General features: G+C 53.0%; 1 protein-coding gene and 1 pseudogene across 1 annotated transcript in view; one reads left to right on the top strand and one right to left on the bottom strand.

The window, feature by feature from the left end:
- Positions 1-12,405: 12,405 nt before the first annotated feature.
- LOC103292891 (40S ribosomal protein S24-like) lies at positions 12,406-12,910 on the bottom strand (annotated as a pseudogene).
- FRMPD2 (FERM and PDZ domain containing 2) overlaps positions 12,893-27,056 on the top strand; it is a 56,389-nt gene continuing 42,225 nt past the window's right edge. Inside the window, 4 exon segments of the mRNA XM_054729328.1 lie at positions 12,893-12,930; positions 13,189-13,387; positions 21,495-21,724; positions 25,683-25,758. Of these exon segments, the coding sequence (XP_054585303.1) occupies positions 12,893-12,930; positions 13,189-13,387; positions 21,495-21,724; positions 25,683-25,758 (543 nt within the window).

Raw genomic sequence — 27,056 nt, 5'->3', positions numbered from 1 at the left:
AGCCCCTGGGGACGCTGTGCAGCCTGTGGCCCATCCGGAGCTGGAACCCACACTCCTGGTCCAAACAGGGCAGGGTAATGCAAAGAATGGTTCCACTGCACTAGAAGGTCATGTAAGATATCAGGAAACCCTACACAGCCCCCTAGGGCTGAGGGCAGTCCCAGGGGGGACACACTTTGGGGGACCCAGGCCTGTGCTGCAGTGCCTGGCCAGAGTGGGCCTGTAGTCACTGGACAGGCGGGGGGTGATGGGGGTGGGGGTGGGGGTGGGGATGGGGATGGGGGGCCAGGCGGGTTTTGGGGCACCAGGAAGCAGAGGAGTTGGCAGCCAGAACCCATTGCCAGGGTGGGGAGGCAGGACTCTGTGAGCCCACGCTCCATGCATGGCTTTTGTCCCCTTGGCCACACTTGGAAAACACATGTTCAAAGATAGAAGCATTACGATCTCACGGGGGCAACTGCAGAACATTGAACCAAGCACAGCGCCCTTCCGAACATGGGTGACACTTTCCTCCCTCTCCCTCTCTCTCTCCCCCTGAACCCCACGCTAAGCAGCTGCTCAGGGGGTCCCGGGGGGCAGCAAAGGCGGCACCAGCAATGAACTCTGGGCATCTTGCACAAATCCCCTCCCCCAGCGTCCTCAGATCTGCACTGGCCCCTGGAGTGCCTGGAGGATCGGGGTGTGGGCTGGTCTCAATGGCACTAAAGCCACAATGTCATTGTCCACCCATGACTGTCCTCTAAGGAGAATGTCCCAGGGAGGTCTGGGCCAGGCCCACGCTGGGCTCTGAGGCACAAGATGCTGTAGGAGCAGAGAAGGGCAGGGCCCTGAGGAGTCTGGCCCCTTCAAGGGAGCTTGCCCTGTGGACGGAGGGAGAAGCCCTCCATGTGGTGTACGGTGTAGGCAGAGATAGGCTGGCAGCTGGGGCAGTGGGAGGAGGCATTCTGGCTGCTGAGCAGTGGTGGGGTGGTCAGGGTGTGGTGGTCAGGGTGCGGCTGTGGTGGCCAGGGTGTGGCTGTGGTGGTCAGGGTGTGGCTGTGGTGGTCAGGGTGTGGCTGTGGTGGTCAGGGTGCGGCTGTGGCGGCCAGGGTGTGGCTGTGGTGGTCAGGGTGTGGCTGTGGTGGTCAGGGTGTGGCTGTGATGGTCAGGGTGTGGCTGTGATGGTCAGGGTGTGGCTTTGGTGGTCAGGGTGTGGCTGTGGTGGTCAGGGTGTGGCTGTGATGGTCAGGGTGTGGCTTTGGTGGTCAGGGTGTGGCTGTGGTGGTCAGGGTGTGGCTGTGATGGTCAGGGTGTGGCTTTGGTGGTCAGGGTGTGGCTGTGGTGGTCAGGGTGTGGTGGTCAGGGTGTGGCTGTGGTGGTCAGGGTGTGGCTTTGGTGGTCAGGGTGTGGTGGTCAGGGTGTGGCTGTGGTGGTCAGGGTGTGGCTGTGGTGGTCAGGGTGTGGCTGTGGTGGTCAGGGTGCGGCTGTGGCGGCCAGGGTGTGGCTGTGGTGGTCAGGGTGCGGCTTTGATGGTCAGGGGGTGACTGTGGTGGTCAGGGTGTGGCTGTTGTGGTCAGGGTGTGGCTGTGGTGGCCAGGGTGTGTCTGTGGCAGTCAGGGTGTGGCTGTGGCGGTCAGGGTGTGGCTGTGGTGGTCAGGGTGTGGCTGTGGTGGCCAGGGTGTGGCTGTGGTGGCCAGGGTGTGGCTGTGATGGTCAGGGTGTGGCTGTGATGGTCAGGGTGTGGCTTTGGTGGTCAGGGTGTGGTGGTCAGGGTGTGGCTTTGGTGGTCAGGGTGTGGTGGTCAGGGTGTGGCTGTGGCGGTCAGGGTGTGGCTGTGGTGGTCAGGGTGTGGCTGTGGCGGCCAGGGTGTGGCTGTGGCGGTCAGGGTGTGGCTGTGGTGGTCAGGGTGTGGCTGTGGCGGTCAGGGTGTGGCTGTTGTGGTCAGGGTGTGGCTGTGGTGGTCAGGGTGTGGCTGTGGCGGCCAGGGTGTGGCTGTGGTGGTCAGGGTGTGGCTGTGATGGTCAGGGTGCGGCTGTGATGGTCAGGGTGTGGCTGTGGTGGTCAGGGTATTGCTGTGGTGGCCAGGGTGTGGTGGTCAGGGTGTGGTGGTCAGGGTGCGGCTGTGGCGGCCAGGGTGTGGCTGTGGTGGCCAGGGTGTGGCTGTGGTGGTCAGGGTGTGGCTGTGGCGGTCAGGGTGTGGCTGTGGTGGTCAGGGTGTGGCTGTGGTGGCCAGGGTGTGGCTGTGGTGGCCAGGGTGTGGCTGTGGTGGCCAGGGTGCGGCTTTGATGGTCAGGGTGCGGCTGTGGTGGTCAGGGTGCGGCTTTGATGGTCAGGGTGTGACTGTGGCGGTCAGGGTGTGGCTGTGGTGGTCAGGGTGTGGCTGTGGCGGTCAGGGTGTGGCTGTGGTGGTCGGGGTGTGGCTGTGGTGGTCGGGGTGTGGCTGTGGTGGTCAGGGTGTGGCTGTGGTGGCCTGGGTGTGGCTGTGGTGGTCAGGGTGTGGCTGTGGTGGCCGGGGTGTGGCTGTGGTGGTCGGGGTGTGGCTGTGGTGGTCGGGGTGTGGCTGTGGCGGTCAGGGTGTGGCTGTGGCGGTCAGGGTGTGGCTGTGGCGGTCAGGGTGTGGCTGTGGCGGTCAGGGTGTGGCTGTGGTGGTCAGGGGTGGCTGTGGCGGTCAGGGTGTGGCTGTGGTGGTCAGGGTGCGGCTGTGGTGGCCAGGGTGCGGCTGTGGTGGTCAGGGTGTGGCTGTGGTGGTCAGGGTGTGGCTGTGGTGGTCAGGGTGCGGCTGTGGCGGCCAGGGTGTGGCTGTGGCGGTCAGGGTGTGGCTGTGGCGGTCAGGGTGTGGCTGTTGTGGTCAGGGTGTGGCTGTGGTGGTCTGGGTGTGTCTGTGGTGGTCAGGGTGTGGCTGTGGCGGTCAGGGTGTGGCTGTGGCGGTCAGGGTGTGGCTGTGGTGGCCGGGGTGTGGCTGTGGTGGCCAGGGTGTGGCTGTTACTTGGGAGCCCGGACTTGGTCTGTGCTGTGAGAGGAGAGGCTGTCGCTGCGTGTGTTTGGACGGGTCTCTGCTGTCCGTTTTCAATGCCAAGCGATCCCCTGGCTCCGCCCTCTCTCCATGGGATGTGTGGCAGCCCAGGTTCACCCAGCCGGGCTCTGGGGGCCTGGGGGGCAGTGTCCGGTGGAACAGCGGCCCTGGGGAGTATGTGTTATGGATAAAGCCCTGGCAGTCGGTTTGGGAAGCAGAGCCCCAGGGACAGCGGGGCTTCCCGGGCGGCTCAGTGAGACCTGCCTCCAGGCGTCCTGGTCCTGCGGGCCGGCAGGGGCGCCTTCCCATCGCTGAACCCCATTTCTCATTGCTGAACAGTGAGCCCCTGGGAAAGGCTCCATGTTTCACAATTATTGATACAGTTGATAATACTATTGTCTTCAGACCAAAAAGGGGAAATCCTTTGGAGTGACTTACCCGCAGGCCCTTGCGTGGTGCTGCTGAGCGGCAGGGTCTGGAGGTGCCGTGTGACACCTTCCACGCTGTCGTGGCCTTCGCCCACCTCGGGGCGCTCGCCTACTCTGGCCTGGCTTAGAGGAAAGGTGAGTGTCCCCTGGGGAGTCCACAGCTGGCCTGGTGCCTCAGGTACTCAGGCATCTAGGCCCCCCGAGCACTCTGCCTTCCACAGGGGGCCTGGGCCCGACCCTGCGCACCTGGGGGTGAGCCGTGCGCGCCAGCTGCGCAGCGTCTGGTAGTGTGGGAAGCGGTAGTGACAGCGCAGGAGATCTGGGCTTCTGTGATGTGTTGGGTCTGGTCCATCCATCTCAATGAAGTGACAAGCAAATGTTAAACATGCTGAAATGTTGAAAACGTTTCTATCTAGGTGGGATTATAATATGGTGCCACCACTGTGGAAAAGAGCAGGGTGGTTCCTCAAAAAACTACAACTAGTTTTACCTAAATCCAGTGATTTTGCTTTTGCATAAATACTTGAAATACTTGAAAACGCGTCTGTCAGAGATGCTTATACACCCTTGTTTCTGGCAGCGTTACCCACAGCAGCTAACATGTGGAAGCAACCATGTCCACTGATGAATGGATGGATCAGCGAAATGTGGCACATCACACAGTGGGATGGAACTCAGCCTTAAAAAGGAAGGACGCTCTGACACAGGCTACAACATCGATGAAACGTGAGGACGTTGTACTAAGTAAAGTAATTGCAGGAAAGACAAGTACTATATGATTCCGCTTATGTAAGGTCCCTAGGGTAGTCCAATCCACAGAGACAGTGATGGTGGTGGCCAGGGGCGGAGGCAGGTGGGGTGAGGATATACTGTTTAATGCGGATCGAGTTGTAGTTTTGCAAAATGGAAGGGTCTGGAGATGGATGGTGGCGATGGTTGCTCAGCAATGTTAGCGTACTTAACACTACTGAGCTGTACACTCAACTATGGTTGAGATGGTAAATTTTATGTTATGTGTGTTTTATCACAATAAAAATTTTAAAATTTTTCATCTAATAATACAGTGCTAATGGGAAATGAGCACCCCACCCTGCGTCAAGGAGCATTCTGAAGAGCCAAAGAAAAGGGTCTTCACACCCGCCTTTCATCTCCGCCTTCCACGGAGGGACTCTACTTCCCTCGCCCTCTGATGTCCCTTCGCTGTGGCTGGAGCCCTTTAACCACCGTGTGGAGCAATGGGAAGGGAGCCGCGCTGGGGTCATGTGGGCCTTCGGCTAAACCCTGGCGCTCCCAGGCCACCTTGCTAGGTGTCAATCTCGGTGTTCTTCTCTTCTTCCGTCCACCCCACCGTGGGAGGAGCTACAGCTCTCGTGGGTCATTCAGCAGGCCATCGGGATTAGGGGAGTGGTCTCCCCCCCCCCCGCCATAGTTCGCAGCAGACCTAGGAATGTCTCTCCTGAGTAAGAAGAGCAACCATTCTATGCTTTGATGTGATCAATTGATCTGTGCTCCATCTTTTGTAAATTGTGAATAGAATAATTGTTAGGAAACATTGTTTTTATTGGCCTGTAACATGCAGTCAAGTAAAACCAGTGAGCTTGCTCTGGGAGTACACCTGGCCTCCCCTCACTACCTCCTTCCGGTCGGGCAAGTGCTGGCCTCGGACCCTCCCATTCAGACTTTGAGAGCCGTTTAGCTGGGGCCTCCTGGGTAAGTCACTCAGAAGTGACCAGTCTGGGTCTGGATATAAACTTGGGAGGGTTTGCCAGCCAAACTGTAGCAGGGACCTGGCATTCCCTGGGGAAGTGACCCTAAGGGAAGGGTGAGTGGCTGTGGGAGTCTGATTGGGCTGCGAAGATGAAGGCACGGGAACCCAGATGAGGTTGCTTGAGTGTTTTTAGTTTTCGTTTTTGGCACTTCGGTATTCCTTTACCAAGACCTGGTACTTTTTATTATCAAGAGCCTCTTGTGCCCCCTCCCCTGGGTGGGGAGGAAACGTGGTGACAATTAGTTGGCTTATGCTTTAGGAGGCCATTTCTCAAAATCATTATATCGATTTCTGCCTTTTTTTCCTGAAGTTGTGCTTCCCTAAAATGTTTTAAGCACTTAATTTTGCTTTTATATTGTTGTCTTTTATTAAATCAAACCATTAATAAAACATGTTGCCAACCTGGAATTAATATGTTTTATCAAAATCACTGGCGCTGCACGCTGACTGCTGTTTGAACTTCCACAGACACCTCCTTCCCTCTCCCCAGGGATGCCCCGCAGGACCCCTGGGCCATCCACTGCCTGGAGTTCTCTGCTTGAGGGCGGAGTGTGGAGAAGGGGGCGGCAGAGCAGGCCTGGGCCATCCACAGGAGGCCCTGGGTGAGGGGGTGTGGCCCGGGCACCCAGGCCGAGGGGGAGGTGCCCTGAGGGAGCATGAGGGAGCAGGGCCGGAGGCAGTGGTTCTCCTCCCTCCAGAGGGGCTCCAGGGCAGACTCAACAGGAGCTGAAGTCCTGAGCCTGGCATGACGGAGTTTTCCAGCTGGCAACATTCCGGTCAAAAGGCAAATGAGGCTCCACTTATTCCCTCTTAGTCAGCTCGACTGCTGAAACAAAATACTGTACCCGGGCCTGAAGGTCAGATGCTTATTTCTCACAGCTCTGGAGGTGGCGGCCAAGGCCAGGCCTGAGCTTCCAGGGGAGGGCTCTCTCCCTGCCTGTGGCCAGTCGTCTTCTCAGCGTGTCACACAAGGCAGAGGGAACCCTGGTCGCTCCCTCTTCTCTTTACATTAATCCCTCCGTGAGGGCCACCCTTCGGATCTTTGCTAGGCGCTGGGGGATTGGAAGATGAACTAGTCAAGTGTGTACATTGCAATGTAGTTCTAGTCTAAGGTCCCTCCTAAAAACAGTGATTTACTAATTTATTGAGTTATCATCATCATCATGAGCGGCCAACCTTTATTAAGAGGTCATTGTGTACCTGCCATTGACCTAGACATTTTCCACAGTGTTAACTCACTTAACCATCAAAACAAAATTGCACGGGTGATACTCACATTTTCTAGAAGAGCAATTTGAGAGTCATGTGGCAAGAGAGTGGTAAAATCTAAATTTGAGCTCAGGTACATTTGACACCAAGGCCAGACCACTGCCAGACCCAGACCCAGGGGGAGAGGCCCCTGTCCCTGAGGCCACGAAATCCTGTCGTTCCGTCGCATTGATTCTGAAAGGGTCACGAGCCTGCCCTACACAGATCCATGTGCAGGGAGATGCTGTGCACTGATTGGCTGGACTGGAGTGGCATGGCCACCCTGGGAGCCAGGGTTAGAGCTTACACTAAGCAAAACACTCGCGCGACAGGGGGGAGGGTGGTTCCCACTTCCAGAAAAGGGGGCGCCATTGAACGTGACCAAAATACGTGTCCACCAGTGAGCACTCTGTGGTGAGCAAAGAAGATGCATTTGGCTGAAGTTCCACGTCTGCTGGGGTCATCTGAGTTTGGACTTGTGTTATGCGTTGAAGTATGTTCCCCATAATTCATCTGTGGAAGCCCTAACTCTGGGCACCTCAGAATGTGACTGTGTTTGGAGAAAGGTCTTTCATGTGGTGAATGAATTAAAGGGCAGCTGTCTGGGTGCCCCCAATCCAACTGGACTTGTCCTTACAAGGCGAGGGGATGCGGACCATCAGCGGGATGCAGGCCGACGGGGGGAGGCCATGAGAGGACGCGGTAAGAAGGCAGCTGCCTGCAGGTCGGGGTAGAGGCCCCGAGAAAGCGTCCCGCTGGCACTTTGATCTCGGACTGCTAGCCTCTAGAGCTGTGAGAAAACTAATTTCGGTCGTTTAAGCCCATCAGCTTGTGCTGTCATGGCAGCCCCGCACTAATTGACAGAAGAGGAGGAGCTGCAGAGTGGCTGCCTCCATAGCTTTCTCTGTTCCTCATTCTCCAGGCACGGCGAGGGGGCGGGCGGGACCTCAGCCACAGCATGCCTGCCTCATCCCAGGAACCTGGTTTAAGCGCAAGGACCAGCTCAAGCATGAAAAGGGTTCTTTGAGACCAGTGGCTTTCAAACGCTCTGTGCCATGACCCATGCTAAAGAAGACCTTATAACCCGACACACACAGTGCACGATAACAGAACTGAGGCAAAGCTTCTCCTTGTAACATTTCTCACCACCTTTATTTGCCAGTCTAGCGTCCTCGCCACTGGAATGAAAGCAGCCTGAAGGGAAAGGTTGGTTCATTTTATCCTGCCATTTCCCCAGCACACAGTGTGCCTGCGTCACAGCAAGTTTGCTCAAGAGCTATTGGTGAATGAGTGGGGTACAGGCATGGGACTGGATGACACTATGGATCAAAGTCACCTTGCTTGTCAGGTGATAACTGTAGCTCAATTCCCAGCCACCCCTCTGCCCTCACACCCCTGTGCCCACCTTGTCTGCAGAGACTGGCTCCACTGGCTCCTCTGGCACTGCCCCAGCCTGGGAGGGCAGTCTCCCAGCACAGGCCTGGGTCCCGGAGCCTCCTCCCTGCCCCTTTGACAGGACTTAGCCCTGTCCCCGATTACACTGTACCCTCAGCCCACGAGGGAGTCCTTAATGCCTAAGCCAGCTCCTGCTTGCCCTGTGCTGCTGCATTGGGGGGCCTTGGGAGGAGAAGGACTCTGACAGTTGGAGAGGCTCTAAGCCGGGGGCCCAGTGAAGTGGTTGACATCCTTGCTGCAGCCTCCGGTCTGATCCAGTGTGTGGCCATTTGGACAGGGGAGGGCGGCTTCCAGCCGCTGTGCTAGTCCACCCTACAGGCTCCACTGAGCAGAATGGCCGCGTTTTGGAGTCAGATGGAACTGGATCCAAACCCTGCCTGTTTTGGTTAGTCACTACGTGCATGACTTTGGGCACGTTACTAGGTGTACCAATTAATAAATACGAATTTTTTTCAATAGATGGAGTTACACATATGTTGATATATATGTGATTTGATATATATGCTATTTTGTTGTATTGAGAGCAAGCTTCAAAACTTCATATGTCAAATTTTCTGAAGGTGTTAACATCATAGATATTTTTATGCTTAAAAATGTCAAATTTCATGCCAAAAAAAGAGCATTTGCGGGACGTTTTAATGCATTACTTTATTTTGAAGAAAAAGTTATCATATACTTCGGGAAGCTCATGGTGAACATGCTCCATCTCAAGATACTTGAGAACGCTGGTTTAAATGCTTTTAAAAGTGATGATTTCGATGTGAAAGACAAAGAAAGAATGTCCAGGTCAACCGAAAAAGATTGAAGACCAACAATTACAAGCATTATTGGATGAAGATGCATGTCAAACTCAAAAACAACTTGCAGGAAGATTAAACATTGCTCAGTAAATAATTTCCGATTGTTTACAAGCATTGGGAAAGATTTTCAAGGGAGGAAAATGGGTGCGACATCAACTGAACGAAAGACAAATGGAAAACCGAAAAGTCATCAGTAAAATGTTGCTTCAATGGCATGAAAGAAAGTCTTTTTTTGCATCGAATTGTGACTGGTGATGAAAAGTGGATTTATTTTGAGAATCCCAAACGCACAAAATCATGGGTTGATCCAGGTCAACCATCAACATTGACTGCAAGGCCAAATCGCTTCAGAAAGAAAATGCTCTCCATTTGGTGGGATCAGGAATGTGTGGTGTATTATGAGCTTCTAAAACCAGGAGAAACCATTAAGACTGATCGCTACCAACAACAAATAATCAATTTGAACCACGCTTTGATTGTAAAACGACCAGAATGTTCCAGAAGACACGGCAAAGTAATTTTGCTTCATGATAATGCACCATCACACACTTAAAACCAGTTAAAGACACGTTAAAAGATCTTGCCTGGGAAGTATTAACCCACCCACTGTATTCACCAGACCTTGCTCCTTCAGATTACTACTTGTTCTGATCGATGGCACACGCACTTTCTGAGCAGCACTTCAACACATGCAAAGAAGTGGAAAATTGTGTCTCTGAATCATTTGCCTCTAAACAAGAAAAGTTCTATTGGGACGGTATCCACCAATTACCTGAAAGATGGAGGAATGTATAGCTAGCGATGGAAATTACTTTGAAAAAAGCACTTTTGATGTTTCTCTTGAAATTACCGTGTTTTCTTTGATGACAAAATCCGCATTATTAACCAGACACCTCGTATCTCTCTGAGCTTCAGCTCTTCATCTGCAAAATGGGAACAATCGCCGGTCCCTGCAAAGCTCCATAAGGGCGGCAGTGGCTCTGCATGTATGACCCCCACGTGCAGCAACTGCTCTTTGCAAACTTCCTTCGCCCCCGGAGTTAGGAGTTCTCTATAAATCACACAAAGGCCCGGCTTTCAGCCTCGGGATTCGGGTGTGGGATGTAGAAGCTGAGACCTTAACTCTCGAGTTGGTGGATGCTGTGGGCCAGGTCCCCTGAAGGCAGCTGGGAGCCGGAATAAGACTCAGCCCAGATCCTTCTTATGGGCTCACTCGTCCCAAGGCTCAGGGGCCCAGACCTGTCTGTGGGTGGCCCATTGGTGCCTCCCTGTGCCTGTCCAGTTTTTGACGAACCTCACCCATCTCCTACCTTATTGATCTCACCCTCCATCTCTGTCTCCTCTCCCAGGCCCTGCCCAAGCTCAACCTCTCCCACTGCCCTGGGGTCGGAGTCGTTCTGAGAGCTCTGATGCTCCCACGTGGCCCCCAAAGGCAGACCTTCCCCTGTGCTGTGTGTGGAAAGGCAGCAGGTTACACAGACATTCACCGTGTGCCCACTCGCTCATACTGTTCATGGGGGCCTGCTCGGTGCCCGGCATCACCTAAGCCTGTGGCAGCCCTGCAGAGCCAGTGCAATCCTCTCTGCAGCTGAGAAACATTCTGCCTCTGTGAGGGGAGGGGAGCTGGTGAGAGCACCGCGAGGACCCATTCTCGGGCCTGGCTTCCCTGCTCTGCAGCCACTGTGGTGGGCACGTCAGAGGGCGTTGGGGGACTCAGAGGGAGAGCCCCTTCCTGCGAGTGTCAGCCAGTGCCTAGGACAGAAGGCTGCCTGTCCAGAGCGCAGTGGGTATCCCACCGCGGCTGCAGGGGCTGTGGGCTGGCGGCACTGCCCTGGGCCCAGGAGGACTTAGTGTGCCCTCCTAAGGGGCTTGCATTTTGTTTGATAAATGGTTCTGGTGATGGAAAAAAATAATTTGAAAATCACGTAGTGAAAGATTGGGAGCACGCATGAATTCTAAGCAGGGAAGTGACATGATTACATTTGCATTTTAAAAAGAGACAAAGACAATTTGGTATAAAAATAAATCTTCTAAATCACATCATTGCAGCAGAACAGCCTTCCCCTGGGCGCCTCCCCTGCAGCCGTGTCACGTGCGGAGAGGCGCACGGTGTGAATACTGCCAGGCTGCATCCCTCTCTCACCCGATGGCCCATGAACTGCAGCCGCCTCGTGACTGTTGGGGACAGCTCTGTGTGACCCTCAGGGCTGGACTCCACTCGCTGGTGGTCAGAATGCTGGGCATCACCTAGAGGTGCCATCAAAGTGGTAACTGCTGTTGTTATTATTCCATCTGCTGATCTTCCCTCTTAATAAATGACGTGGAAACCCATGCTGGTGCTGGAGCTGTCGCAGCTGCACGCTGACGTCTCCTCTTGGACATGTTCCTGGCAATGAGATGCTGGGTTAAAATTCATAAAGACTTTAACAGAAGTTTAATAGTTTTCAGTTCACAGCAATGGCAGGAAGGTACAGAGAGTTCCCAAATACTGCCTGTCCCCCTTCCCCCCAGGTTCCCCCGTTTTCAGCATCCCCCGCCAGAGTGGTACATTTGTTACTATGATGAGTCTACACCGACACATAAAACCATAGTTTACTGCACGGTTCCCTGTTGCTGTTGCATATTCTATGGGTTTGGACAAGTTTATAATGACAAATATCTAGTGCCACAGTGTCATACAGGCTAGTTTCACGGCTCTGAAAGTCCTCTGTGCTCCGCCTAGTCGTCCCTCCTCCTCCCACTAACCCCTGGTAACCACTGACCTTCTCACGTCTTTATGGTTTTGCCCTTTCCAGAATGTCATATAGGTGGAACCCTGTGGTACTGAGTCTTTTCAGATTGGCTGCTTTTACTTGCTAATATGCACTTACCTTCCCCCCATGTCTTTTCATGGCTTGGTAGCTCATTTCCTCTTAGTTGGATGGACAGTTTATTTATCCATCCCCACGGAAGGACAGCTCTTGCTTCAGGTTTTGGCAATTGTGAATGAAGTGCTATACACATCTGCATGCAGGTCTCTGTGTGAACAGATGTTGTTACCTCCCAAGGAGCACGCTGCCGGATCGTACGGTAAGGGTCTGGTTAGTTTTGTAGAAACCGACACAGTGGTTTGCTCTGCTCGTGCGCTGCAGCCTCAGGTCCGCTGAAGAGCAGCCTTGGTGGGGGCTCACCTGGCGCAGGTGGGGCTGTCAGGTCCTCCCTGGCTCATGGGGCAACTTCTGATCACCTGCTGTGGACAGACAGCGTCACAGGCAAGAGCTCCCTTGGAGGAGGGGACAGTGCGCCAGGAGCACACATGCATAGAAATGAAAAGAATCAGAATTTCAGCTCCAGGGCTTTCTGTGCTGTGGGAAGTGGCGTGGCGTCATGGCATGTGGGAGGGCTTGGTGACCACATCTTGTTTCTGTCACTTACAAGTGGTGTGACCTTGGCCCCGTTGGGCGACGTCCCTCCTTGGTCATGGTGCTCATCTTGGCAGTGGCAATACTAATGCTGCCCCTGAAGGATTACTGTGAGAGCCAGAGAGCTGTGGGCGGAGGACCCACTGGCATACAGAGGGCTCACTAACGGGTGCTTCCTCTCTTCTCTCCCTTCTATTCCTGTCATATGATTGGCCCAGCCTCTAACATAGAAAAAGGTGTGCCCGGTGGGCACTCTGAAGGAGCATCCTTGCCCTGGGGACCTCACCTGGGTTTATTTGTTTGTTTGTTTTAAAGTTTATAGTTTATTAATCCTCTCACGAAAAATCTGCACAACCATCACAGATAAAGTCACCGAAGAATCTTTACTCCTTCTGTTGTTCAATCTCCAGCTCACTTTTTGCACCAACATTGGCCTTTGCAGTCCCCCTGACTTTCTTCATCCTGTTCTTGCGTTCCTTTCTCTGTTTTCTTGAGGTCTTCTTCTTCTCATAGAGGCCATGTCTTGCAAGTCTGTGTTTGGGTTCATTTTTCTTTGCGTAATCCAAGGATCATAAATCATGCCAGAGCCAGTGGTCTTGCCACCACCAAAGTGGGTTCTGAATCCAAACACAAAGATGACATCAGGTGTGGTCTTACACATTTTGGCTAGTTTTTCCCGAATTTCTGTCTTGGGTACTGTTGCCTTCCCAGGGTGAAGGACATCAATGACCATTTGCTTCCGCTGAAGTAGTCTGTTGGTCATGAACTTCCTGGTCCGAATGGTTACCGTGTCATTCATGATGAAGATTTATCTTCAAGCAGCCAGGGGGAAAAAACTGTTTGTTTGTTTTTAATGATTTTTTATTTTTTATTGATTTTTAGAGAGAGTGGAAGGGAGAGGAATAGAGAGATAGAAACATTGACGAGAGAAACAGCATCAATCAGCTGCCTCCTGCACACACTCCTACTGGGGATTGAGCCCACAACCCAGGCATGTGCCCTGACCAGGAATAAAACTGGTGACCTCCTGGTTCCTGGATCGATGCTCAACTGCTGAGTCACGCCCACCGGGCCCACACCTGGGTTTTGACTGCAGCAGACTTCTGTTCTGCCCAGAGTGCCACAGAAGGCAACCTGGCTATGCCCTTTGCTCAGCATCTTATTTCCAGCAGGCAGCAACCAAAGCCTACTTCCATGTTGCAGATTTCATCCCAGCAAGTCTGATCGAGAAGATGACTGCTCACGGGGTCCAGGTCCCAGTCTCAGCGATGCACCGCCACAGCCCCCTGCTGGGGGTGAGGCCTGGCTCCCTTGGAAGAGGTGTGGGTGCTCAAGGGCACACATCAGCAATCCCCTCTAAAGCCATCGCTGAGGGCTCATGTGCTCAGACCCATGAGGAGGTACAAGCGAGGCTGGGGAGAAAGGAAGCTCCAGTGCCCCGTGGGGCAGAGAGGCTCCTGAAGCAGGTGCATTGGAAATGATCCCAAAGGATGGTAGGATTTCGTGGGCCAGGGTGGGTACGGCAGGGCCTTTCTTCAACCTTAGGCTCATAGTCACTTTTCTGGGAGTGTTTCTCGTAGATGACACGTGGGACAACTGAAGTGCAAGGTTGGGGTGTGAGCCCAAAGCAAAGCCCTTGGAAGACCCCAAGTTTGCACCTTCCAGAAAATTCTCCTTAGCACAGCAGAGAGTGTGGTCCATGCACCCGGGTGCCCCTCGGGTCCGCCCTCTCCTCAGTTCTTAGCAACGGGAGCAGCATTTCAGGCCCCATGTTTGTGGGCACGGAGTCTATAAAGAGTAGGCCTTGCTCACTCTTAGGCTCACGCCTGCTGAAGCCAGGCACTGCGGCACTGCTGCCTGCCCCAGGGAGTGCCCAGAGGCCTACACTGTGATAACTGCCCAGAGGCCAATGGCAATAGCGGTTACTCTCAGGTGGGAGCGGGTGACCCCTATGCCCCTGGAGACGGAGCTGGCAGCATGTGGGAGGAGTGCCCCCAGGCTCCTCCAGGGCAGGGTACTTGGCGGGCCTTTAGAGTTGGAAGCGTTTTCTAAAAGAAGCTGCAAAACTTGCACATTTCTCTGTACACAGTCTCCCAGGCAGATAGAAATATTCTGTCATTGTGTTTTGCCTTTGATAGGGACAGGCATCAGGACGCCAAATGCGGAGGGAGGGCTGGCCTTTCCTTTCTGATGGGCCACTTGGCAGAACTGTTTGTATCACCCAGTGCGTGCAACCAGCAGGGGGTCATGTGAGCAGTCCTGCAGAACCCAGCCTCATGTGCTCCCTGTCAAGAGGGGTGGCAGGGGGCAGGAGGGGACTCCCAGGCCATCAGAACACATCTGGGGGAGAGCAGCCACAGAGCCACTGAGCCAGCGGGGAGGTCCTGCAGGACTGAGGACCCCTGCCCACCTCTGCTCAGGCCTGGCTCTGTGGCCGGGCTCACAGTGTCCCTCGCTGCCCTGGTAGAAGAATGAAACTGATCGTAAAGGAAGCCACCATCTTATGAGCAAAACCCTGCATAGATCTGATTTCTGTGGCAGGGATCTTATCAGTTTCAAGGAAGTGGTTTTCCAAGTTCCCCTGGTTGGCTCTATGAGACTGTACCCGCTGCAGTGCAGAGGCAGGATCCCGAGGGCGTGGCAGCCCAGAGCACATTGTGACCCTCCATGTTGGAGTGAGTGTTTGTTAACAAAGTCCTTCCCCCCCAAGATTGTAAAAGCAACCTTTGGTCCCGACTCTGCCCCTGTAGATAGCACAGTTACACTGCGTGTACTTATTCCTCTCTCTATGTTCTGGGCATTCACAGGTGTATATGCGTATATATTTTAAATTTTTCTCAATACTCTGTTGTTTAGCATATAAATTGTTTTAAACATGGGACTATTTTAAACAATACTGAGATCAGTACTTTTTTTTTTTACATAGGTCTTTAGCTGCACTCTGCTCAGTTCCTTAGGAATAGAAGCTCATGAACGGAATGGCAGGGCAGAAGATGTGAACATTTTGAACATTTGAACATGCTAACACGCTACGCTGCAGCATCTCTGTGTATTTCTCGGTCCCTCTCCTAGGTTGTAAGTGCCAGAGGGCCCCTCTGAGAGCCCAGATGCTCCATATTTAATTACCACTCCCTGTGGCTCCCCTTTCCATGATCAGATGGTGCTGCTGGTCTCTGGTTCACGGATGACGAATCCTGTAGTTCATCATCTCGCACTGGGAGACTTGGCAGCAGTCCAGTTTGAGTGATGCTGAGTAACATACTTACTCTGCCTGAAAGATTCACAACTTCATTAGCATGTAAACCCCAGAACATGTTCAAGGTTAACTCAGTGTTTTCCAAGTACCCCAACCATGGAGCCATTTCCCGCATGACTAGGGGTTCTGATTTGCTATTGAAACATCTTTTGCTGTTGAAATCATACTGATTGTATCTTGTATTTTCCTCCACTTAGCATTATAACATCTGCATTCCCGGGTAATTGCAAACGCTTTGTAAATATCCTTTGTTAAACTGCCTGATAATCCCTTTCAAGGCAGTCCTGTCTTTAGGAAACCATTGAGCTCTGGGTCTGGTCCTCCCAACCCGATCTTGCAAGTCTACACTGAACATTGCTACGAGAAGGCTTTGTACTGATTGTATAGTACATTCTCTTAGGACGGATTCCCAGGGTGGAGTTATAGGGTCAGAGGATATGAATTATGAATTTCTTGACAAATATCTGGAAATAATCCATTTGTTCCAACAGTTTTCAATACAAAGAGTGTGCTGTGTGGCTGGGAGCCCCGAGAGTCTGAGTCCAGTCTCAACCTTGCTGCCCCTTTAAGAAAGAAGGGAAGCAAGTGAGATGGTCCTAAGCACGCAGCTAGGAAGGGACACTGAGAGGAAGGCCGGTAATAGCACCCCGGGACCAGGAGCGCGGCCGCAGAAGGGTCCCTTGCAGAGCATGGAGATGTGACCTACGTTTTTACGGCTTGAAGGTGCCCTTGACCTTCGTATATTCACCATATTTCCAGACTTTACAGAAACGCTGTACTTGAGCGGGAAGACTCAGAAGCAAATAGACTCGTATTTCCATTCCTGACTCCCACTGGGAACCTCGGCAGACTACTCAACCCTTCTGTGCCCCATTTTCTCAGCTGAAAAGACATAGTTACAGCTCTCTCTTACGGAAAATATTAGAATGGTGTTTTACCACTTTAAGAATTTTGTGGCTCTAAATATTTCAGTGTTCTCTCTCTCTCTAATTAAAAATAAAGTTTATACTAAATAATTAAAAATGTAAGCAAGCCTATGAAAGGCATATTTATTATAATGAAGATGACTTTAATGCCTTAGGGTTTTGTTTTAGAAATATCACATCAAATACTTTAAAATAATTCACCTACTTGTTTTGGGGTGACTTGTTTTGTCATATCTCAAGCACATGCCTAGTCAGGCTGAAAGGTTTGCGACGCAGGAAACAAGACACAGAGTCCAGGCCATGGAAAAGGGGGGGAGGTTTTAATCTTGCGCTCCCGGGCGAAACTCACCGGTCCAAGAGTGGGCCAGGGGAGTTCGCGCCAAAACGGGGGGCTTAGGTACTTCCTTTATACAGCCGTTTGGTGAGGGGAGGGTGGAGAGCATGAGAGGTGTGGAATTCCTGCCTCGGGCAGGGGTCTGGGAAGGCGCCAGTTATCTTTGTCACCATCTACCTTGCGGATGCTTGCATGGCTGTGGTCTTTCCCCCATGCCTCAACCTAACATCCCAGCCTTTTTGGTGATAGGGGGCGCCGAAATCGTCCTGGCTACTTCCTGCTGACCAGGGGCGAAGAGGGTGGGGGATGTTAAAGGCCAGGGTCAGGTAGAGGCGGGTTGAGGGGCAGCCGAGTGTAGGGATGGAGCAGGAGCTGGTTTACAGTCACCGGAGACATTTCTGCGATCCGGGAGCGGATGAATTTGAGGAGGCAGGGAGCTAGGGAAAAAAAGACACAGATGAGAATTGGGGGCCCTATCAGGGGTAGGGTCCAGGTAGCTCTAAAGAGAGTTGTTCCAGGAGTGTCTTGCACGTAATTCTTCATTCAGCTCAGTCAGGGTCTGCACGTTCTGTTCCACCACTCCGGACTCGTTGATGTAGTAGCAGCATTCTTTCTGAAGGAACATGCAGGTTCCTCCTCTTTCCGCAGTAAGAAGGTCTAGGGCCCATCGGTTCTGCAGGGCTATTTGGGCTACCGATGTTACTTGCCGCTGCAGGGAGGCTGAGAAGGTAGTAGTAGACTCCAGGGCTATCTGGAGTCTGTCATTGAAATCCTGAGCAGAGATTATGCTGTTCCCGAGGACCCCCCAGCGAGGCCTATTGAGGCAGCAATACTTACCCCCAACATGACAGGGAGGAAGGCGGCCCTGCGGGCCCAGGGGTGGGATGAAGGGAGCAACCAGGCAAGCTCTCTCCATACAAGGTTAGCTGGGGAACTACTGTGACCCCGAAGCAAGGCCCGGGGTCAGAGGAGTTTATGCAGTTGCTCAAGGTGCCGTTGCACCAAAAGAAGGTACCCGGGCTGGCCTTGGTGGGACCGGCTGCAGTGTGGTTTTGGGTACAGTTCCAAGTGACCCGTCCCACAGTTACCGGGTTGCTGGTCGGGTAGCATATCCGCAGGGGCAAGGTGGGCTCTGGAGTTTCGGGTTCGTAGAGGGGAATGCCAGCCAGGGGAGGCTGACATTCACCATGTCCTTGAGTTCCTGGAGGAGTCATGAGTGGGACGGCAGCCAGCAAAGGTCTTTGGAGAGAGACACATAAAAAGCAGTGCGAGACATTGGGCAGGGTGCGGGTCTCCTTAAGGAATAGTAGAGTGTGTTGGATAAATTGGAGCCAAGAAGACAGGACTTCTACCCGGGGGGGGGGGGGGGGGGGAATCAGGCAGCTTCCCTTTAAGGGAATTTTTGGCCTGTAGGATGCTTTTGGAGACCTGGATTTGGGCCTCCTGGGCCATGACATATTCCCGGGAGATGTAGATGGTCCCTGAAGGGGTTGAGCTCCAACCATCCCCATATAGTTTTCCCATAACGCCTGCAACTCATCGCTGGTCCCAGGGGTCCCGGACCCTGATGTTGAAGGTCCCGTCCTTCCAGAAAAAGGGACCAGACCTGACCTCATTGTAGGCATCATGGATGACACAGCCTGACCAGCGGCAACCCCCACAGGTGTTGACGTCTCGATTACACCTGTCTGGGTTCCGCTGGTCGTAAGCAAAGCAGGCGTATGGTCGGCCACCATTGGACACTGACCGGAGGTTGACAGCAATCAGGATCTCCGCCTGGCATCCGGCCAGAGGGCAGTCCTGAGATCCTACCTGTCGGGTGACTTGTGTGCTGTCCTGGTTGTAGGTTTCATGGACCTTGAACCTCCACACATAAGCAGGTGTAGGAGGGTGTAGGTTGCCCAGGGCTGGGAGGAGAAGAAGGAGGGGGAGGGCGGCTAAGGCGGACCTTAGTGGGGCCCAACACCTCACATTTATAGAAGTCATGCTGCTCCGGGGTCCTCTTGAGTCTGGAGAGGTGGTGCCACGATGGATCTCCAAGTAGTTTGGCTGCAGTGGGGGTTGTGAGGATAACTGTGTGAGGTCCCGTCCACCTGGGTTCCAAGGCCTTGGGATGTAGATTCTTAAGGAGAACTGAGTCCCCGGGCTGGAGGGGTGGTCCTCGCGAGCCATGGTCAGCTGGTTCTGGCCTGGGCAGAAACCTGTCAGCGTGTTCCCGGAGCAGCTGCCTGAGTAGAGACAGGTATGGAAGATAAGAGCCAGGAGAGGAGGGTCAGTAGGGAGACGATGGTTGAGCAAGAAGGGTCTCCCATATAGGAGTTCAAAAGGGCTTAAGAAGGTGGGGCTCCTTGGTGTAGCCCGGATTCTGGTCAGGGCCATGTGCAGGAGATCCGGCCAGGAGCTGTGAATTTCTAGAGAGAGTTTTGTTAGATGGTCTTTAAGGAGGCCATTGGCCCTCTCGACCTTACCCGATGATTGTGGGCGGTAGAGTATGTGCAGTTTCCAGGAGATGCCAAGTGAGGTGCTAACCTGCTGAACGACCCTTGATATAAAAGCCGGGCCGTTGTCTGATTGTATGGAGGTGGGGAGGCCGAACCTAGGGATTATGTGTGTTATTAGGGTCTCAGCCACAACCTCAGCAGTTTCCTTGCGAGTAGGGAAGGCCTCTACCCACCCTGTCAGGGTGTCTACCATGGTAAGCAGATATTTGGTCTTCTTGTGGGGAGGCATATGGGTGAGGTCTACCTGCCAGTCCTGCCCTGGGAGGTGTCCCCTCATTTGATGGGTAGGAAAGTTGGGGCGCATTCCTCCCTGGGGTGAGCAGGAGGAGCAGGCACTTGTGGCTGCCTCTGGCAGTGTGGGCGAAGTGAAGAGGGATGAAGGCCGTATCCAGGGTCCGCGAGGCTTTCTGACGTCCCTGGGGTGAGCAGGAGGAGCAGGCACTTGTGGCTGCCTCTGGCAGTGTGGGCGAAGTGAAGAGGGATGAAGGCCGTATCCAGGGTCCGCGAGGCTTTCTGACGTCCCTGGGGGTCTAGACAAGAGCTTCCATCCACAGAGTTAAATCAGGATTAGAGAGAGGAAGATCTGAGAGTCCTGCCAGAGGTTGAGTGAGGGCCTCTGACGACCTCGGGGCAGGAGTACTTTGCTGCAGGTTGGGTGGAGGCAGCAGGAAGGAGTGTGGCTGGGTTCAGGGCTGGGGACTGAGTTAGGGAGATGTCAGGACTCTCCAGGAGCAGGAGATGGAGTTCCTGCATGGGAGAGGGGGCAAGGAGAGATAAGGACCGGTGTGACAAGATCCTGGAGAAGACCTGTAAGGGTTGCTGGAGGCAAATCTTCTGGGCCTCCTTGGTGAGAGCAGCAGCTGCAGCCAGAGCCCGGAGGCAGGGCTGCCATTCCCGAACCGTGGGATCAAGCTGTATGGTCAGGTAGGCTGCGGGGTGAAGGCTGGAAGAATCCTACCAGTGGAGGCCAGCTGTATGCCTCTGAGACATGTCCAGGGAGGGGCTGCAGAGAAGGAGACCATCTCCATACTGGAGGAGAGTGCTGGGTTCTAATGAGCATTGTCGGAGGTCTCTGTTAGGCCTGGCCAAACAGATGAGGGCTGTCTCTGAACCCCTGGGGCAGGACCGTCCAGGTGAGTGGGTCCTTTTAAAATCCTTGTCAACAGTTAACTTTAAAACTTCTTGGAACAGGCCTCTAACTGCTTGAATTCAGAACTGAGTTTCTGATAAGCCTGTGCTAGCAAGAAAGTTGTTCTCTAGGGAGGGAGGAGAGGGGAGAGGGCGGGGTGAGAAGGCGCTGAGGCCAGAGCATGTTTGCCATCACTACCCATGACCGAGATCGTGGAAGGGGCAATGGCCCGGAAAAGGAGGGCAAGGACAGAGACATAGCCCCTGAATGATCAGGAAGGAGATCTGCTTACCCACTACCTTGAGCGTTTACCTGGGGGCCCGGCGAGGGTGATGGGTCGTCGAGTCCTGCCATCTTCAGCCTTCAGCCAGTTCCAGTGTGGCCAGCGGCGGGTCATGACCTGGAAGGACGGCCCCTCTACGTTGAGACGCAGAGGGCCCGTCACTTTTCCAGGGGCAGTCACTTTTCCAGTGGCCGCTTTGACCACACGCCGGGCAAGGCTGGGCTGGAGCCCAGGGTTGGGGGCACTGTGGCCTTCGTTTCTGCACTGGAAGCATTCTCTCGTTGCACCCCCACCACGCACAGTCCCTTTTGGACCAAACGTGGCTGCCGGCCGGCCCCAAAGGTAGCAAGGTTTGGGTTTGCAGACTCATCTCCTGTTGAAGGCGGGCGTACTCTGCCTGCTCCTCACGGGCATTGAAAATCTTAAATGCCATATTCACCAGATCCCGGACAGGGGTCTGAGGGCCACCTGCCTTTTTTTTTTTTTTTTTTTTTTCGGATATCTGGGGCTGACTGGGAAATGAAGTGAGTGGCTAGAACTGTTGCTCTGGCCGGGGACCCAGGGTCTAGGCGAGTCTATAAGGTCAGAGCCTCAGTCAGCCTGTTAAGGAAGACCTCGGGTTCTCATCTGGTCCCTGAGTAACTTCCCTCAGCTTGTCAAAGTTAACTACCTTGTGGGAGACGGCCTGTAGGCCGGCTATTAGGCATCTGGTCGCGATGTTGGCGCCCTTCCGGGGTAACTAGTGGGTACACCCAGCCTGGTTCCTGATGAGGAACGGCCTGGGGAGGTCTGGGAGTGAGGATGGGGGAAGGGAGGGAGCGGACGGCAGGGCAGAAGGAGGCAGGGCGGAAGGAGCCCTGTTGCAGGGAGGCCGGTGAGTCGGAGGGGAGGAGGAGGAGGAGGCGGGGCCGCGGACCCGGGGGTTCGGGGGTCCGAGCCCGGTGCTGTCCGGGGCGTCCTGTGCCTGAGTCAGCGGCACTGCTCGCCCTCCCCACGCCTGCTCCGCTGCCGCCTCCGCTACCCCACCCCGGAGCGCGGGAGCCAGCTGTTCGGAGCGGCGGGCGGGATGGCGGGCGGGCGGCTCTCCTGCTGTGCAGCGGCGATGGTTGCGGCCGCGGGGAAGAAAGCGCAGCGGCGGCTGCGGGAGGGAGCGGCGCGGTCGCGGTGGTGGTACCTGCAGCCGCGGAAGTCGTGGGTGGGCAGGTGAGGTGCTGCCAAGAAAGCACCTGCCACGGGGAAGAAAGGGAGCCATGGCGAAGGAGGAGGAAGAGGAGGGGGCCGAAAGTGTTCGGCGGGAAGAAGAGGGGTGGAAGCGAGAGAGCAGCTGGATCCAAAGAGTCAGAGAATAGAAGGAGCAGAGGACAGAGTCAGAGAGAACAGAGGAGCAGAGGGAGGGACGGGAGCGCAGATTGAAAAAGGCCTGGACACATGGAACCTCCAGCCCCTTCCCAGCTCGTTGGCAGAAGTTGTTAAGGTCGGTCAGGATGTTAAAATCAAAGTCCCATGTTCAGGCCACTGTGACCTGTTGTCCAATTCATACTGAGGCCATGCCACGGTACAGAAGCAAAGAGGCGTTTAGGACGCAGATCCTGGGACAGGCCCAGCTTAGCCAGATTGGTGAGCAGGCACCCAGCGGCGCCTGCGAGTCAGTTTTGGATTTCTGGTGCCCATTTTGAAACCTAGGGTCAGTAGCGAGGCCCAAGGATCAGCGTCCCAATCTTTGAGCCAAGGCTACGGACGGAATCCGAGGGATGGTGGGAGACGTCTCTCGCCGACCCCCTGGGATCAGAGTGAGGCCAAAAGGCCGGAGACCGAGGTGGAGTAGGAACGTCTTCACTACACCCCAGGGTCAGAACCTTTCCTGGAAAGGTCCGGAGGGCTACGCCCGGAAAGCAATCTCTGACGCGGACCGCGATTTACGGACAGAGACGCCGACGGAGGACCCTAGGAATCAATAGGGACTGGGACTCACCAACTGACGCTGCCGAGCTGGAAAGAAGCCTGAGGGTTCCGGGAGACAAGTGGGGAGGGGTACCCCAAATGGGATACACACTCAATCCCCACCCGGGTTTCGGCACCAGATGAAAGGTTTGCGACGCAGGAAACAAGACACAGAGTCCAGGCCATGGAAAAGGGGGGGAGGTTTTAATCTTGCGCTCCCGGGCGAAACTCACCGGGTCCGAGAGTGGGCCAGGGGAGTTCGCGCCAAAACGGGGGCTTAGGTACTTCTTTTATACAGCCGTTTGGTGAGGGGAGGGTGGAGGGCATGAGAGGTGTGGAATTCCTGCCTCGGGCAGGGGTCTGGGAAGGCGCCAGTTATCTTTGTCACCATCTACCTTGCGGATGCTTGCATGGCTGTGGTCTTTCCCCCATGCCTCAGCCTAACACAGGCCATTGGTTATTTCCACATCAATAAATATTGTTTGGTTGATGGTGACAATGATGATGATGATAACAAGGTCTCTCCAAAGTTAAAAGAAGGAGGCTCAGGGTCCAGAAAAAAATCATGATTCTATGAAGACCTGAAGGCTCTGCGGGCGGCAGAATTTATCTATAGAGATTACTTATGAAACGCGTGGTTTCTTCTGAGCAGGATGCAAAGGTGCTTTCTTTCCCGGGTTCTTGTCCAGGTGGATTCGAAGAATGAAGCCAGGGACAAAAGGTGGCATATGGAAAGGTGGCAATTTACTGGAAAACAAGCACAGACTCCCCGTCAGGAGGGGGTCCCAAAGCGGGTAGCTCACTAAGCCCCCTGTTTTCTAAGGTTTATAAAGGCTGCAGTGCTTTGTGTCCTGATATTCCCTCCTGATGGTCACTATAGCAGCTTCAAAGCCCAAACCCCACATGGGCCACCTTCTGTTTTTCCCCCTCCTGTGGTAGAATTCTCTACCCCTGTGAAAATCTGTTTTCCTCTTTCTCCCTTTTGTCAGCATTTCTCTGCTCCCTGTGGCTTTCCCTACCTTCTGTGAATGGGTGTCTTCCTCTCCCCTGTCCTGTGGCACCTTTTGTTCTTTGTGAATGTATGCCTTTTGGCAGCTCCAAGTCCCCAGCCAACTGTGCCTCCCTCCCCACGCCCCTGTCCCTCACCCCTGCCGACCCCCTAATTCCTAAAACTTCCCAAACCTGCCTATTTTACCCCTAAATACTCCTTTCACTTATCAACAGAAGGAGAGAGGAGCCTGAGAGAGGAGCTCTCAAAAGCCGCAATTTGTCCCTGCTTTTGTGACCCTGCCTGGGGGTGAGGGCGACTGGACAGGACATAGTGTTTCTGCTGGGGCAGGACAGACGAGAAACGGGATTTCACCACTGAAACCCTTCTGGGAGGCTGTCAAATACCTGGAGCAAGATGTTGCTGCTGTGAGTCCAGGTGCACCAACCTTCTGATGAGAACTGGAGTGGTCCAGGTGAAGATGAGGATGGGAGCGACCCAGCCAGGACGCAACTAAAAGCCTGGTTCGGTTATACACCAGTTTCTTAAGGGTGTGGCTGGCCTGATGCAGTCCCAGCTTTGGATGACAGGCCACTGGCAAAATTCAGTCTCCTAACCTGGTAAACTGGTGAACTGAGGACAGACCTTGGGCTGCCACATGGTAAGAAATACCAGTGGCTGGTCATTTTCTCTGCAGATGTTCATGGCTCATCCTGCTTTAACGGTGATGTTACCCATTTGGAGCATTGTTTTCTGTACCTGGGCCTTAACTTCACTATAAAAGGAAGGGGTTGGACCAGGTAATTCTGCAGCTGACTTTGATTGATGCAATTGAAAAAGGAATTCCTTACTGTGAGATTACCCAGAAGAGTCTGAATTCTAAAAATGTGTCCAGAATATTATCATGCTATTTTCATTTTCACAGCAACTGTATTTCAGGTGTTGTTTTAAAAAAGGATCCCTTGGGGGGGAGGGGGAAGGAAAAAAAAAAAGAAACTGCTATCATATCTGAGGTGGAGAGAAATTATTAAGTAAGGAGATCTGTTTAGCTCAATGTTTCCTAAACTTGTTTGGCAATCCTATTCTTTCCTTCCTTCTTTATTTTTGAAACATATATTAAGGCGTTTTCATGGAATGGCTTGAAGCCCTTTATTTCTACCAGTGTGCCTGTCTCTTCTAAATTGGCCTTTTTCTTGCTCCAGGTCACTCAGCAGCTTCCAGAATATGGTGTATTGGTTCACCGAGTTCTGCCAGAGAATACAAGGCTCTGAGGGGAGATGGCCTTGGGCAGTGGTTGGCAAACGCAGCTCGCAAGCCACATGCGGCTCTTTGGCCCCTTGAGTGTGACTCTTCCACAAAATACCACGTGCAGGCACGCACGTACAGTGCGATTGAAACTTCGTGGCCCATGCGCAGAAGTCGGTTTTCGGCCTGGGCGAGTCTATTTTGAAGAAGTGGCATTAGAACACTCAAGGGGCCAAAGAGCTGCATGTGGCTCTCAAGCCGTGGTTTGCAGATCACTGGCCTTGGGGATTTGTGCCAAGGGCCTCATAATATTGTTACAGAATTTACCGAAAAATATGCAGGAGTACCGGAGGCACAGGAAAAACCCATTTATTTCCAGACACTTCACATGTACCAGCTCAGGACTCAGGGGAGACTGTTTCTCTCCAAATCCTGAGCAAAAACATGGAAGAAGTCTTCCCCTTTTATATCTTTCCAGCCCCTTGTCTCCCAAATAAGGGTTTTTCCAGTCCCCTTTGCAAGTCGTTGAAGAGCCCCATGTGCTGGGGCCTTGAGATCACAACTAAAGGCCTGGCCTGGCACCAGCACTGATAACTCTGTCTGGGGATAGTTTATGGCCTCTCTAAAATGGGAGTAAACAGGACTTGCAGGACCAGACAATTAAAGGGGCAGTGGCTAGACTATAGGCTAATAAGAATGTGCGCCCTAGCCAGCTTGGCTCAGTGGATAGAGCATCAGCCTGCCGACTCAAGGGTCCCAGGTTCGATTCTGGCCAAGGGCACATGCCTGGGTTGCAGGCTCAATCCCCAGTGGGGGTTGTGCAGGAGGCAGCCGATCAATGATTCTCTCTCATCATTGATGTTTCTCTCTCTCTCTCTCCTTCTCCCTTCCTCTCTGAAATCAATAAAGAAATAAAAAAAAAATGTGCATTATGTTAGCAGATTCAGATTGCTAGCCCCCTAAAAATGTCTCATTTTCCCCATCAATATATGAAGTGAAAAACAGCAGCAGAATTGCAACTTTATGATTTCAGTGGAGAAAAATTGGGAAGATGTCAACTTATGTGAGTGCAGCTCAGCTGAAAAATGGCCAATGCTTCATTTTCCTTTGATCTGTTGCCTCTTTAAAGGAGCAATGGGGTCACGTGATCTCTTGTCCAGATAAGCTCAGCCTGCCAGCTGCCCTGTGCTATGTGCACTGTGGCACATTGGGAGGGAGTGAACCAGGGGATATCTGAGAGTGATCAGGAGGCCCTTCCTTCTTTCCTTCTTTCCTTCTTTCCTTCCTTCCTTCCTTCCTTCCTTCCTTCTTTCCTTCCTTCCTTCCTTCCTTCCTTCCTTCCTTCCTTCCTTCCTTCCTTCCTTCCTTCTTTTCTTCCTTCCTTCTTTTTATTGATTTCAGAGAGGAAGGGAGAGGGAGAGAGAGATAGAAATATCAATGATGAGAGAGAATCATTGATTGGCTGCCTCCTGCACGCCCCACACTGGGGATCAAGCCCGCAACCTCCTGGTTCACAGGTCTAAGCTCAGCCACTGAACTATGCCAGCCGGGCAGATGTTCAGAATTTTTTTTTTAATATATTTTATTGATTTTTTACAGAGAGGAAGAGAAAGGGATAGAGAGTTAGAAACATCGATGAGAGAGAAACATGGATCAGCTGCCTCTTGCACACCCCCTACTGGGGATGTGCCCGCAACCAAGGTACATGCCCTTGACTGGAATCGAACCTGGGACTCTTGAGTCCACAGGCCGATGCTCTATCCACTGAGCCAAACCGGTTTCGGCAGATGTTCAGAATTTTAATGACACATTATTTCAATTCAATTGAAGATTATTTGGAGAATTTTTATTATTGAATTAATTTAATACCATTGCATTACTCCCTATTTTGTTTACATAATGTTTAATTGTTCCAAATTTTTAATGTAATTTGTTTTAACACAAATCTGTAAAAACGCAGATAACCTAAAAAGTAATTTTACAAAATAGAATTTTTTGAAATTGTAAAGAACAACTCCCTAACTAATACTTCAGTTGGTTTAATTTTTACAGATGTTTATTTTACCCACAACCAAGGATAATTTCTTGATTACAGCTGAATAGTCATCAGGTTCACAAGTCAAACTGGGTAGCTTGATAACGACATTGTCACAATTGGGATTTCCATGCCCTCATGAGCACCCTCTTTCTCAGCATGAACGCCTTTTCTAGAATAAAGTCGCCAGAGGCGTAATTCTACCAGCTGCTTGCCACAAACCAGGTGTCTTACACAGAAGATGACTTGAACTCTTCACGCTTCTGCAAACACAGAATAGGGACTCTGTGAACAATGGAGCATGGACTCAGGAAGCTGGTTTGGAA

The sequence above is a fragment of the Eptesicus fuscus genome, chromosome 17 (assembly GCF_027574615.1).
Source record: "Eptesicus fuscus isolate TK198812 chromosome 17, DD_ASM_mEF_20220401, whole genome shotgun sequence".
NCBI classification, from domain to species: domain Eukaryota; kingdom Metazoa; phylum Chordata; class Mammalia; order Chiroptera; family Vespertilionidae; genus Eptesicus; species Eptesicus fuscus.
The sequence above is the reverse complement of the archived record's forward strand: the minus strand, read 5'-3'. Positions and strand labels throughout refer to the sequence as shown.